This window comes from Pseudochaenichthys georgianus, chromosome 2, assembly GCF_902827115.2.
Source record: "Pseudochaenichthys georgianus chromosome 2, fPseGeo1.2, whole genome shotgun sequence".
NCBI classification, from domain to species: Eukaryota; Metazoa; Chordata; class Actinopteri; order Perciformes; family Channichthyidae; genus Pseudochaenichthys; species Pseudochaenichthys georgianus.
Window position 1 is genome coordinate 2299494 of NC_047504.1, and position 14727 is coordinate 2314220.

Genomic DNA, 14727 nt, shown 5'->3' on the forward strand with positions numbered 1-14727 from the left:
AACAATAGAGCAACTGTCACAGTTTACCCCCCGGGATCTATAAAGTATTCAGATTAAATGCGATGGTGTGGAAGTGGTCTTTCTTACCCCTGCTCCTGAGGTATGATGGTGCACTGGAGTGTGGGGCACACGAGGAGGGGGTCTTCGCTGAGGAGTGACAGCGAAGCGAGGGTCCGCGTAGCGGGAGTCCGGGTATGCAGGGCGCTCCTGAGCCGTGTTGACAGAAACCCTCCCGTCCGGTTGGTTCAGGCGGTCTGTGTAACTCGGGAAACGTGGATCTGTGGGTGGTGGGATCCGAGGGTCCGGCTGATACCGGGGGTCAGGGTTGGAGGGATATCTGGGGTCAGGGTGGGAGGGGTATCTGGGATCAGGGTTGGACGGGTACTGTGGTTCCTGGTGGTGAGGGTCCTGGTGTGTAGGGTGGTGAGGGTCCTGGTGTGTAGGTTGGTGAGGGTCCTGGTGTGTAGGGTGGTGAGGGTCCTGGTGTGTAGGGTGGTGAGGGTCCTGGTGTGTAGGGTGGTGAGGGTCCTGGTGTGTAGGGTGGTGAGGGTGGTGAGGGTCCTGGTGTGTAGGCTCGTGAGGGTGGCGAGGGTCCTGGTGTGTAGGGTGGTGAGGGTCCTGGTGTGTAGGCTCGTGAGGGTGGCGAGGGTCCTGGTGTGTAGGGTGGTGAGGGTCCTGGTGTGTAGGGTGGTGAGGGTCCTGGTGTGTAGGGTGGTGAGGGTCCTGGTGTGTAGGGTGGTGAGGGTCCGGGTAGACGGGGCTCTCAGGTTGCCTTTGGGAGTCGTGTACGGAGGGGTCGGTGTTTTCGGTGTGGTGGGGGGAGTAGGGAACAACAGCCGGGGGCTCCACAGCTGCAACCTCGTTACCCTGGAAATAATGGGCATTATGTGAATGAGAATAACGTGCATTATGTACATTGAGATAACGGTCATTGTAAGTGAAGAAAAAGCCAAAACACTCACATCGACAACGGGCAAAGCAATGTAATCCCCAAGCTGCAAAATAAAGAGACAACAGAAATATACAGGGGGTTACAGTATGTATGCATGGAGGTAGCAATATGACGTAAGTGTAAATACATAAAAACATAAATAAATACATAAATATAGGAACAAGAATTGTTCAAATTAAATAAATAAATATTGGAATAAAAACATTTTTAAAATACTTAAATAAATAAATATATAGGAATAACGTTTTTTATAAATATAGGAATAGAATTCGTTTTTTTAAATAATTACATTAATAAATATAATATGTCCTGCCGATGTAAGACAGTAAGTCAATACTTCACCTGGACTTGACGAATGCCCCCCCGGACCCTCAGGTAGAGATCAGTTTGATCTATGATGTAGACCAGAGAGCCCTCAGGCTGTCTTCTGGCGGTGGCTGTCATGGTGTCATACGTCCTCAACACCGTCACCTACAGCCACAGAAACACTCTTACAGCTCAGCTACATTACCGCTGGTGTTTGTAGTTTTTATAGTTTTTCGTGGTTTTCTGTTAGATAATAAAACTGCTTATTCACCCCTGAGGAGTATCCCGGTAGTCCAGGTGTTCCAGGTGGTCCCGGGGGTCCAGGAATATTGATAGCTGTCGTAACAAAAGGGAGGGGATCACATGACTGTATGCAGACTTAATTGCAGTGGTGGGTATTCAAGTAGAAATACAATTAATCATAAAAATACGTATCTCTTCATTAGATGCAATTCTTAACATAACTGCATTATTTTAAAACATGTCCTCAACAGGTGATAATAAATGTGAGTGCTGTCATTAATTAACATGCTCAGGAATGTAATACAACAAAAACATATTTCTTATGTCAATTACTGAATCCTAGTTTGAGAGGTTTCAGTGCAGTCTGGATCGTGTGTGTAGAGATCTTATTTGTCGCTGAATATTATAAATATTTGTTGCTAAGTGTCTCAATAAACGTAGGGAGAAGAGTGTAGACCAATTAAAATGAAGAGAAAGCACACACTTTCTCTCACAAATGCACAAAGAATTCAGCAAAACTACACGAGTAACAATGTAGGAACAAATTACTCAAGTAAATGTGACGCGTTATTACCCACCATTAGGGATATTAGGAAAATAATATCACAAACTAAATTATTGACAACATTTTTTGTGATTTAACATCACAATAACGATATAACATTGACACGTTTCCCAGCCCTACCCACCACTGCTTATACGGTTGTGTTTAGGACCCTAACTCACTCTGTGTGCCTCTGGAAACTTCAGGTGTGGATCCTCCTGCAGGTCCAGGGGGCCCTGGGGGTCCTTGCTGACCATCATAGCCTCTCCCTGGCTGACCGGGGGGCCCCTGAGGGCCTGCTGGCCCAACGATGGAATCTCCTCTTGGACCCTGAAGCAACAAAGACAGGAAAGTATTTAGATTTGGATTTTCAGAGCACACAATGACTCTTTAAAGCTTTATATTTCTGATCTTACCGGGGGTCCAGGTGCTCCGGCCTCGCTCACTCCATATCGGGGGTCATAATATCCCTCGGCCGGTTCTCCTTTATCCCCTTTGTAGCCCGGGGTGCCACTTTCCCCTTTCATCTCATTCTGCACATATGAACAAACACCCACGACATTAAAAGACATTATTACATGGCTTAGTTGAATACTCGATTCTGATTGGTCAATTCAGAACACGTGACACGTTGTTAATACCGAACAGACAGACCGCTGTCAAGGACTTATTGACCGTTGTTAAGGACGCTCACATCTTCAGAAAGAAGTCCGGTCGATTGAACTGTATACAGTTGGGCCGAAAAGCAAACTGCATGCAGTTTGCTTTTCGAACTGGGACATGAAAAACAGCGCAGAAGTAACGGGCAGAAACCCTCCTTTTTACGCAGCGGTCCAGACATAGACATCAAATGGCGACACATATTCAGTGTGCAGTTCCTTTGGCATTAGGGCAGGGATATCTAGATACTTGCCAAGGCTTGACATCATGAATTGTGCTACTTTTAAAGCAAGCAGCGATGTTTTCAAATCTGTAATCAAAAAGCTCCTCAAAAACGCAAGCAGGTCCTACCGTTGGCTTTTCAAACTGACAAGAGACGCTCTAACTGTTTTTCAAATGTAACAGTTTGAAAAGCAAGCAAACTGTCTGATTGTCTTTAGTTTTCCGCTGTCGTGTGATAGCAACATGGAGGATTTTAACATTCATTTTAATATATTTGGAGAGCACAGTAATTTGGAGTAATAGTTAGTGGCTGATGAGTCCCCAGTGAAGAAAAGAAAAAGACAAGAGGGACAAGAAAACAGCGGAGAAGTAACGGGCAGAAACCCTCCTTTTTACGCAGCGGTCCAGACATATACATCAAACGGCGACACATATTCAGTGTGCAGGTCCTTTGGCATCAGGGCAGGGATATCGAGATACTTTCCAAGGTTTGACATCATGAATTGTGCTACTTTTAAAGCAAGCAGCGATGTTTTCAAATCTGTAATCAGAAAGCTCCTCAAAAACGCTATCGAAGCAGTTCCTGCCGTTGCTACGTTATTTCAAACGGTAACAACGGACTATCTTTCTTAGCGGATGCATGTCAATTTAAATCAATACAACTATTTTTTAAATCAATAAAATCATTTTCTAAATCCATAAAATCATTTCAATTAATATTGGGAGTCATATCGTTACTTTGTTGAGAATGTTGTTGTAATAAGCGGGATAATGTGCAGCGACCGCACATTATCCCTTACATAGTACTTGTGGGGGAAACTTCTGAAGTAATTGGAAACAGGACTCAGAGAGGCACGAGGAGAGCTGGAGCTTTGATGGCAAACACTGACGCTTTATTGGGAGTTTCTGCCGGAGAATTGACAAGACAGGTGGTGTGCCACGAGTTGACACAGCGGTTGCCAAACCAATTCTGAAGAACTCTTTCTGCAGCTCGAGGTTTTAACTAGTTCGGAGTTTAATAATCAACATTCTTCATCAGCGAGACTAAACAAATATGGACCCTGAATCTAACTAGAGCTCTCGTCCATAGAAAAGAATATGCGTCAGGGAACCTTCGTCCCTGAACAGTAAACTCCCTCATGGCGGCTTGTGCTCGGTCATAGACTGGCAACAACAATGCGCCCAAGCTGCCCCTCCTTAAGAGAGATAGCAGCAATGCCCAAGGCCGGAGAGATATGCCGTGGGAAAGGAGACAGTGAGAGGAGGAAAGGATGAACTGTCAAAGGTTGAATACCTAAGCAAATGATTCCCCAACAGTACTGATGGTCATAGTTTTAAACAGAAAGACCCACTTACCCTCAGGGAGTAGATGTCAAAGGTCGACCCGCCTCCTGCACAGAAACAAAACGTCTTGCTATGAATTTCATCTTTTTTAAAAAGCTATTTGTTTTTGTCCACAGGAAATGTTATGCTACCTGTAATCTCAACTCTGCCTGGGGGTCCGGGGTCACCTTTATCTCCTTTAGCAGCTTTAAACAAAAAGCACAGCAACATTATATCAAGTAAAGCACCTGCCGGTTAGATAATACTGTATTTATCCCAAAGGAATAGATTGATACACTCATTCGCTTCATTCTTTATCCTTAGCTAGGTCAAACCAGCTACTCCATTTTTAGTTACAGACATAAAAGTGGCATTCATCTTCTCTAGAAATATTGATTAAAAAAAGCAAAGCTAATACAAATTAAACTTACCGGGGTTATTTCTGGAATAATCGTCATATCCCTGCAATTCAAAAATGATAACATCCATTATTAGATCAATAAATTGCAACATTTAAGTTAAGCGATCTCTAATTGTCCCCCATATACTTCAATTCAGATTCAAATGAAGGACATTACCTAAACAGATAAGTCCTAAATTAAGTTGAATCAAGGTAACATGATATATTTTCTTTTTACTCACTCCCTGTCTGTCTGTGGGATAAGATCCAGGAGGTCCGGGGGGGCCGGGGGGACCTGGAACACCCTGGAACAAAACAACACATATTCATTATTATGAACGAATGATAAAAGCTTCAAGTTAATGGGACTGAAACTCACGGGGTAACCAACTCCAGACTCAGATCCTGATCCTGAGTCTCCCTTCTCTCCTCTGACGCCGTTCAGCCCCGGGCGACCCTGAAATAAAACAGAGTTACATTTTTGTCACATCAAATATATCAACAAACGTCAAAACCCTAAACATTTCTGACTTCGGGACTCCTGCTTGTGCTGTGGAGTGGATCGTACCATTTTTAAACCGACTTGATACATTGGTTTAGTAGTCATTTTCAACTTGTAGAAGCTCAAATACACATATAAAATATAAGTATATATATATAATAATCAATAATAACTTATTTCTTTTGAAACCAAACCAAAGCCGACTTATTCTGACAGAGAAGAGGCTAGACTGAAGCCTTTTGTCATGACCCTTTATCAGGGGCGGACTGGGACTAAACGTATGACTTATAACCATTTAGTGTATCACACAATTAACTCAATTCACCGTTCTTGGTTTTTAAACTTAGTTAATACTCTAATTTGGAGCAACCCCTGGATAAAGGTTTTTTTGAAAATCAAATGTTTTACCCTATATATTAAATGTAAAGTATAATGTCCACAATTTGAAGATAAAGTAAATGATATTATTTGATATACTCACAGGTCTGCCTGGAATCCCAATCTCTCCTTTATGTCCTGAAGCCCCATAAGGACCCTGGAGAGGAAAGCATTTCATACAGGTCAATTTAAATGATTCACTTATCGTATGCTCTATCAGCAAAGCATTTCAAATGTGGTGAATACAAATATGCTACTCACTGAAGGTCCCTCAGGGCCCGGGGGTCCAGCGTCACCCTGTGAATAAATACAAATAAACAGTGAGAACACTTTTATGATACCTGCTTACATCCCTGCACTGTCAAAAGTAAAGGGCCGTAATTAGGCTAGTTTGAGCTGTGGTGCAGTAATAGTGAGGTCATCCTATTATCTGGTCATTTCTTACCGGACGTCCTGCAAGACCCCCGAGGTACTGAGGTCTCCCGTCCGGCCCCAGGATGATACCAGGCTCTCCTTTCGCCCCCTAAATAAAAACAACATTTAATGCAAACAACCAGTACAGAATGAGACGAGAAAAACAAACTGATAGTGAGGAATACTTGGATAAGAAATGACATATATGTGCTGCATTGAATCAGACATCATTGTTTTCCTACAAGCAGATACTGTATACTAAACATCCTACAATATCCACAAAATGTATCATCATGCTTTTTCTAGCAATCACCCCGTACATTTGCAGAAAAAGCTGGAGTAGATAATAGAACAGAAATAGAGATTCAGTTGTATTTAAAAACATATTAATTGCTCAAAAATACAAATAATTATGGCTTTATCTTAAAATTAGCCGAGAATATAAATGAATAAGCTCGGCCAAAGAGTTGTAGTCTTTTCAAGTTTGACAAGATAGTTAAAAACAGGAATAAAAAAAGAACAAAAATATGATTGTTATATATTCTAGTCACCTGGATAGGTAAATTAAACTGTTGATGTTATAAAATATGAATTCAAGTTGGAATAAAGAATGTTAATAAAATAAATTGGAAGAGTTTTCTTGAAATACGACTCATTGGTAGGACAAATCTATCTTTGCAAGGTATAATTCTGCAACAAAAAACATGCAATATGTATCTTTTAATGTGTAATGCAAACTAATTAGTAATAATATACCTGAGCTGCATATCCTGGAAGCCCTGTGTCTCCTGTGTCTCCTTTAGGCCCCGAGGGTCCCTAAATCAAAGCACATGCATGACATTATTACAGTGATGCACTTCCATTCATTTCCTCATTTGAATTGAACTGTTGAAATGCTACGATAGTCAAAGAGATACATACTGGAAATCCTGCTCGACCTGGAAGACCAGATCCTCCCTGGAGAAGAGAGCGATTACACATGAAGAAAACCAACAACAAGTAGTGCAAATGTGTTTAAATAACTTTAGTTTAGTGAGGTTTATGGCGTGCTCAGTTAGGGGGAACTCACCTGTGACCCTCCATTCCAAATCACTTCATTAGACTACAGAGGGAGGTCCGTTAGTGGGGGGGTGAACAAACGGCAGCAGGCAGTGACGTTAGTCCACATGATTAAAGTGCAGGCAGTTATGTGAGGGTTACAATCATTTCAAATATCTTTGTTTTAACGGACTCACGTCACTTCTCTGGTAGGTGATTTCTCCTGGTGGTCCGGGGGGCCCTGGAGGCCCCGCTCCCCCCCCGTCACGCCCTGGCAGACCCTGCCACACAAAAGGACATAAAACATTGATAAGAAGAGCAAAACACACATGCATATGTCGAGAAAATGAAATATGTTTATCATTAATATTTACATTGTGTATGATGCTAATATTGCTCTCCACTTTCAATATAGTATTTTTCATATTTTACTGTACTCAGTTTCTCACATAATAACATTGTGTGTCAATTTTGTCTTTATTTTTGTATGTTACAATAGTCGTAAAATCGTTTTTTTAAATCGCTTTTATATTAGTGTTATTCTTTATGGTTGTTTTGCTTCTTTCTGTGTCTTTGAATGCACCATACAGTATATACCAACGCACATTCCTTGTATGTGTAATAAAACAGATTCTGAATAAGCACATGTTGCTAAATGTATACAAATGATTCCTGCTTATATAAACAGGAATCATTAAGGTGAAGAGGAAGAAACAAACATCTTGATTTTACAATCCCCACATTGTTTGTCCAACGTAAGCAACTTGAGTAAATAGAATAACACATGAATATCATTATATATTAGATTGAGTGATCCCACTTCAGACTATTGTGACTTTGCTGGATGATAATTGTGCGTTACCTTCTGAATGGCTTACATAAATGACCTCACAGGGGCGTGGCCAGCAGCAGCTCATTAGCATTTAAAGCTACAGACACAGAATCAGCACTTTTGAAACAGGGCTGAAACAGAGGGGTTTATGGGATGCTGCAATGATCTGTTTGGAGTTTCAGCCAATCAGAGTCATGTTCTGTATATATCTGAGACCTATAATATACAGTTAAAAAATAGTAGAATAGGGGACCTTTACGTTTTAAGGGTGTTAACTATGCTAATAACTCATTCAAACTGAATGTATGATGAAGTGGGATTTATTTTTCAGCACACCTTGGTTAGAGCAGATTTGAACAGTTAAAACACTTGGGTGCATTGGAACGGAATTCTCTTATTTCTTGTCTTATAAAAATGTAACTGTCATTCAACTGACCGGCTCTCCTCTCTGTCCTCGGTCTCCCTTATCGCCCTGAAGGAAAGAACACAATCATTAAAACAGGCAAGTGGAAAGCTGGAATATCTGTCTCAGAGTCCAGTGGTTTCAAAAACTACAAATCCCACAATTCGTGGTCTCATACCGACTGTCCATGGAACCCGTCCATTCCTGGCATCCCCGAAGGTCCTCGTGACCCCTCAGTTCCTTTGTCTCCATGGTTACCGGGCAAACCGGATTTACCCTGAGAATCATAATAAACATCACTGATAATCATAGGCAGGACTGGTGTGATAAACTGATATTTAACCTTCAGAAAAGTTAATATGTTTAGATGCAACTTGCTTTGATTCACACAGGGATAACGTTCCATTAATACAAAGCTATATTTGGTGTTGACATTTCATAGAAAGCTACTAATTGCTATTACAGTCATGTAAAAATATAAAAACACCCAACACTCTGTACTTTATCCCATAGGATAGTTAGATATGCAGATTATATTTGAAATACACAGCTCTTCTGTACATCTTATGTTTTCCACATATTTAATTACTATACCAGTATTTATTCTACTGTCTTTGAAAATGTCATCTACTCACAGGAAGTCCTGCAATACCATACGGACCCTAGAAGAAAGAACACATGGAAACGTGAGGCAGGGCATTGTCTGCAAATGCTGTGTGTGAGTGTGTGTGTGTGTGTGTGTGTGTGTGTGTGTGTGTGTGTGTGTGTGTGTGTGTGTGTGTGTGTGTGTGTGTGTGTGTGTGTGTGTGTGTGTGTGTGTGTGTGTGTGTGTGTGTGTGTGTGTGTGTGTGTGTGTGTGTGTGTGTGTGTGTGTGTGTGTGTGTGTGTGTGTGTGTGTGTGTGTGCGTGCGTGCGTGTGTGTGTGTACCTGAGGTCCAGGTGGGCCGGGGAGGCCAGCATAGCCGTTGTTCACATCGTACTGATCCTGGTTACTCTGTGGGGAGAGAACATGACGCTTTCTCTCAATAACTAAATCCTCTTTGATACATCAGTACACAAGCTTCAGGAGCAAAGGTAAACATGGAACAAGCAGTTAGAATACAACACAAAGTGGCGGGAAAAATGACAATCAAATACTGATATATTTAGTTGAAAATGGGGATTATTAGCAGGTTAACATTTTTTATTTCATTCTAAAATAAGGAACAATAATACTACCACATGCACACATTACAACTGTCCCACAAAGCTCTTTAACATTAGAGGAATAAATCCTTTTCACATGCCAGTGGTTGATATATAAATATATTATACATGTATATCCTGTACACTGGATAGACTCCTTTCCCATTGTCATTATGCACGTTAGCCATTCTGCTTTTTCTCTCGTGCCCAGAAACAGGGTTCCCACATGCCGGCCAACATGCTTGTTGCTAACAGGTTTGTTTACTCTTTATTTTGGAGTATCTTTTGAGGTGTTTCCATCCAAACTCCTTCCATGTCCTTTAGTTTGTGGTGGTGTGTTGTGTTCCTCCATTTCAAAGTGTAGGTCCTTCTCCCATTTTCTCTTGATGTAATGGGTAGACGTATCTCTACATTCTCTTATAGTTTGATATAGCGCTGAAGTAGCATTGAGTCTGGTCCGAATGTATGTCCGTATGAATATATCAATCACTCCGTTTCAGGCTTGGGTTTGATTTTCCTTCATAAAAAATAGTCCCTCAACTGTATATATCTAAAAAAGTCCTCATTTTCCAACGCATATTTCTCTTTCAAATCCTCAAAACTCTTAATATCTCCATTCTTTCTTACCGTACACATCGCTGTGATCCCTCTTTTCCAATTTTTAACGTTTCGACCACTTGGTTTGAACCTTTTATCATAGCTCAATATTTTAAGCTCTACTCACATGACTTCCTCGGTACCCAGGCCCCGGTGGCCCTGGAGGTCCGGAGGGTCCGACAGGCCCCATGGGACCTGGAAGCCCCGCCAGCCCCGATTGCCCAGAAGTACCCGGCAGACCCAGGTCACCCTGAGACCCCTGAGGACATGGAGACTCCTGTTATTAGCTCGCTATAACATGACGTTTAATTCAACAGAAGTGAAGAAAAAGGGAAAAAGGCGACATGCAAGAGCTGTGTGCAGATTTCATATAAAGAAGTACGGACACAGAAGTAGTGCAAAGATTAAACATTTAATCATATACATTTCTACACAGCTGTCCAGACATGATTTTGTGTAAGTAAAAAAAGGATATTTTAATATCTTAGACGTTATACCGGACAAAATTAAACAACTACAAAATATATTTAATAAAAAATCTGAACAAATGTTGCTTAACAATAGAACACACTGAAAACTACCCAAAAAATGTAATTACATTTGAAACTCAAAGCTAAATTAACAACAAACAAAGAAATATATGGCGTTTCAAAAGTACTGATGTAAGGGAAAGACAAAAAGCAGGAAGGCTGAGGTTTCACAAAGCGGAATGCAAGGTGACATTTGGTTAAATATGTTAGTTGGTGAAATGGAATCAGATGAAAGTTTGTGAAAAATAAATGAAAGCACCAAAGACCCTATTACCGTAGAGGATGGAGTAAAGTAAGAATACAGGCCCGTGAAAAAGCCTGAGTCTTCCGAGTTTTTCTGGAGGAAGGCAACACATATGAAGGACAGGATATAGTCCCCCACCACACCGTTTTCATTTAAGTTCAAGTGCAAAACTTCATTAGTTGATACAATTCAGATTCAACCCACCTTTTCTCCAGCTACTCCTGGAAGACCAAGATCCCCACCTTCGCCCTGGAGAGGAAATGGATTTAGGAGAAAAGTATAAAATGGATTGTGATAAATAAAAATGTTCCAATGTTTTCTCCTCTTGGATTCAGTCGTTGCCAGGTTTACACTCTCACCCTCTCTCCTCCGGGACCCGGTAGACCCGGTCTTCCTGGCTGGCCAGGCGGTCCCTGAATAGCACGATAAACAGTCAGGGTTCAAAATGTATTTAATATATACATAATTAATTATTATAAGAAATAGTGAAAATAGGTTTCTAGTGGTTCAGGAAACACAGATTTCCATATTGTTATTGTGTGACAAACAGATATTCAGTTCTCTTTGATTAAAACAATGAAAAGCAGCTGATGTTCCCAGTAAGGAACCTGGAAATGCTTTGTTTTTGGCAAATAAAAACTTTTGTAAATGCCAAGTTTCATCAAGTGATATCATATTAATAATTCAGAGAATGATACACAAGCACCAAGTCTGCCTGGAAACTATTTAAGTACATTCAAGGACTATGAGATGATATCATATGCCCATTTACCACAATAAATACATTTATATGAACTCACACATTTTTTATTTTACTAATGGGCTCTTCCAGATATTCAAATAAAATAAGTATGTATATGTATCAATGTTTTCCCTTTAAATGTTTGATATTGGATTTGTTATCATCTAATTTATATAATGAAGGATTGTTACACCTCCAGAAACAATTAGTTTTCAGAGCAATTTTTCTGACAACCACTCATGAATGAAATATGAATCTCTTTAGAGTAGAAAGAGCCTCCTGCTCCTCACCGGTATTCCGGGGACTCCGTCCTGTCCCGGCGGTCCTGGAGGTCCGAAAGCTACCGGGCCGTTGGGTCCCAGTGCCACTGAAGTCCCAGGGGGGCCGGGGGGCCCTGGCAGACCTGGAAGGCCACGTCCACCCTGGATAACAAATCATAAATGCATTATGTCATGGAAAAACTCAACTTGAATTACTGATTTTGGAATTATGTTCATTATAATTTGAACAATTTGAATGAAAACCAAGTCAGATCCATGCAAATATGAAATGTGAATAAGATCAGAAATTCCCAAGGGACCGCGGGGCCCCCTGGATAACAAATATCATAGTATTTTTGTGGTGGAAAATGTAACTTTTGAAAAACTTGGATGATCATCAACTCACCCTGATTTTGTCCGAGTCTGGGAATCCTGAGCCCTCCATGTCGAAGAAGGTCTATCAACACGTACAAAAAACAGTTAAGAAGTCTTATAATAAATAAATGATGACAGAAAAGTGTGTTTGGCGGTCGACGTACTGGGTGGTCCCCAGTGCCGGTTCCAGGAAGTCCTGGTGGTCCCGGGGCGCCTCTGGGCCCTGGCTGACCCTCTCCAACATCACCCTGGAAACATCACACATGATCACGCTAATTCAATATTTCAAACGTAAAAGTAGTAGTTGAGGGACTATTTTTTCGTCCATCCACTCCAACCTTTTCGCCTTCAGAGCCAGCCGTTCCTGGATTTCCTGGAGAACCTTGTGGCCCCGTGGCACCCTGGGAACAAGAGAAGAAGAACTCAATTACACTGCTATTTTTTTATTATTACCGAATTCTATTTAATAGAAAAATGTGTTCATTAAAAACAAAGAGGCTTACAGCTTTTCCATCCTCTCCTGGATCACCCTGAAAGATAAAAACAATCAGTGAGTGACGTAAATATTTTAAAGAATGTGCACAAATTCTGGAATATCCCATCTTCCTGAACTCACCGGCTCTCCGTCCGTCCCTGCAGGTCCTTGGGCCCCGTTGATCCCCGGGAACCCTGGGGGTCCGGAGGGTCCGGACACCTGCTGCACCACGTCTCCATTACCAAGTCGCACCACCTCAGCTGCAGGGCCGGGGGGGCCAGAGGGCCCAGAGGGCCCCTGAGCCCCGTGCTCTCCTTTATTACCGGTATAACCGAACCCGGAACTGCCCTGGTGGGGGGGGGGGTAATTAAACGGGTCAGTTGAGCTGTTTTTGTATTTTTCTCAAACAGTCATTTTAAAAGTTCTGAATTTATTTTTGATAAATATATTTCTCGTCATTTTTGTTCAACTCAACAAGACAAATACTAATTTACCCCCCACTCTACTAATTCATTTATTGTGTATTTGAGTACTATGAAAAGTTATTATCACCATTAATATAATAAAATAAAACTATGACTGATAAGTTAATACTTACGATGAAGTATTCGGGCCACACTTAGAAGAAGAAAAACAGAGAGATTTCGAGAATAAAGTCGTAATAATACGAGAATAAAGTCATAATTACGAGATTAAAGCCGTAGTTTCATAAGTGACTTGAGAAGCGGGCTTGGAGGAGATGTCTCCTTTCTGCAGGAGGAAATGGCTGCTTCTGGCCGACTACATTACATTACATTGCATTTAGCTGACGCTTTTATCCAAAGCGACTCACAATAAGTGCATTCGACCAACAAGATACAAACTTGAAGAAAACAGAAACCTATAAGTACATCAGGTTTCAGTTTTCAGTCTGCGCCGGAAGATGTGTAAGCTTTCTGCTGTCCTGATTTCAATGGGGAGCTCATTCCGATTCCACTACAAGGCTATCGTTCGACTCCTTCTGGATCCAAAGCCTTGATTACAAGTCTCATCGTTTCTTGTGAAACAACAAATCCCCTTTGAACAGCTCGTAGATGTAACCAACGATAGCCTTAAGTCGGCCAGAAGCAGCCATTTCCTCCTGCAGAAAGGAGACAATCTCGTCCAAGTCCGTTTGGTTCTTTCTTCGAAATAATAGACATAGTTTCTTGCACTTATGATAATCTGATGCTGATGCGCCAAAAGATTAAGTATTTCGTTATTTGAGAAACCTAAACTAAAGTACTGCTTCACAAGATGCTCCACATTCCCCCTTGTATTGCAGGACGCTCCTGTTGTCCCCTTCTCAAGTCACTTATGATACTACCACTTTATTCTCGTAACTATGACTTTATTCTCGTATTATTACGACTTTTTTCTCGAAATCTCTATGTTTTTGTTTTCTAAGTGTGGCCCTAATACTCCGTCGTAAATACTGGCATTATATAGTAAAAAGCGTAAATAAATATTACAAAATTATTATCATATTAAAAAATATTAAGTAGAGGTTACAAAGCTGCTAATGAGAGAGCATGTGTTGTTATTTATATGAATACTTTGAAGTGGGCTTATTCCATTTCTTTAAAAGGGAAATCTGGAGCTGTGTGTTGGAAAAAAAACAGTTTGTTTATTATGTCCTCAAATCCAGTCTTCACAACCTACTTTACGTCACGGTTTACATACCTTTACTCCCTTTTCTCCCTGAAATAAAGAAAAGACAGATAGTAAGTAGAGGTATTGTGTGCATCTGATTATACTGGTGCACAGAGTGTTTAGAGTTTCTACCTTCTGTCCTCCACCCAGAGAGGAGGAGGACCCGGAGGAGGAGGACTCCCCCTTCGGCCCTGCGGGGCCAAGGTCCCCCTTTAAGCCCTGGTTCCCTCTGTCTCCTTTCTCCCCTTTAGAAGCGGCGGTACCTGAAGGAGGCGTGAGAGAAACTGCTGATGAACAACTGGGTTTTAAAGCCATGCTTCAATATACATCATGCACTCCACTCCACTCCACTTGCAAATGCATGCTGGGAACCAAAGCAAAACTCACATACTGACCTCACTTTTTATGCACTCAAAACATATTATTATATT

The 14727-nt window shown here is 41.2% G+C and overlaps 1 protein-coding gene across 2 annotated transcripts in view; it reads right to left on the reverse strand.

Moving 5' to 3' along the window:
* Positions 1 to 14727, reverse strand: part of LOC117456234 (collagen alpha-1(XVIII) chain-like) — a 41342-nt gene that overhangs the window by 3556 nt on the left and 23059 nt on the right. For both annotated transcript variants that reach the window (XM_034096044.2, XM_034096052.2), the window contains 33 exons: positions 14429 to 14559; positions 14327 to 14344; positions 12767 to 12973; positions 12654 to 12680; positions 12489 to 12551; positions 12315 to 12398; positions 12182 to 12232; positions 11806 to 11937; positions 11133 to 11186; positions 10978 to 11022; positions 10804 to 10866; positions 10127 to 10258; positions 9146 to 9211; positions 8853 to 8879; positions 8396 to 8494; positions 8251 to 8286; positions 7180 to 7263; positions 6866 to 6901; positions 6701 to 6760; positions 5976 to 6053; positions 5792 to 5827; positions 5634 to 5687; positions 5030 to 5107; positions 4893 to 4955; positions 4682 to 4712; positions 4403 to 4456; positions 4284 to 4318; positions 2462 to 2578; positions 2228 to 2375; positions 1530 to 1594; positions 1295 to 1423; positions 963 to 995; positions 88 to 867 (listed from right to left, as the gene is read on the reverse strand). In XM_034096044.2, the coding sequence (XP_033951935.1) occupies positions 88 to 867; positions 963 to 995; positions 1295 to 1423; positions 1530 to 1594; positions 2228 to 2375; positions 2462 to 2578; positions 4284 to 4318; positions 4403 to 4456; positions 4682 to 4712; positions 4893 to 4955; positions 5030 to 5107; positions 5634 to 5687; positions 5792 to 5827; positions 5976 to 6053; positions 6701 to 6760; positions 6866 to 6901; positions 7180 to 7263; positions 8251 to 8286; positions 8396 to 8494; positions 8853 to 8879; positions 9146 to 9211; positions 10127 to 10258; positions 10804 to 10866; positions 10978 to 11022; positions 11133 to 11186; positions 11806 to 11937; positions 12182 to 12232; positions 12315 to 12398; positions 12489 to 12551; positions 12654 to 12680; positions 12767 to 12973; positions 14327 to 14344; positions 14429 to 14559 (3116 nt within the window). The remainder of the gene's footprint in view (positions 1 to 87; positions 868 to 962; positions 996 to 1294; positions 1424 to 1529; positions 1595 to 2227; positions 2376 to 2461; positions 2579 to 4283; positions 4319 to 4402; positions 4457 to 4681; positions 4713 to 4892; positions 4956 to 5029; positions 5108 to 5633; positions 5688 to 5791; positions 5828 to 5975; positions 6054 to 6700; positions 6761 to 6865; positions 6902 to 7179; positions 7264 to 8250; positions 8287 to 8395; positions 8495 to 8852; positions 8880 to 9145; positions 9212 to 10126; positions 10259 to 10803; positions 10867 to 10977; positions 11023 to 11132; positions 11187 to 11805; positions 11938 to 12181; positions 12233 to 12314; positions 12399 to 12488; positions 12552 to 12653; positions 12681 to 12766; positions 12974 to 14326; positions 14345 to 14428; positions 14560 to 14727) is intronic.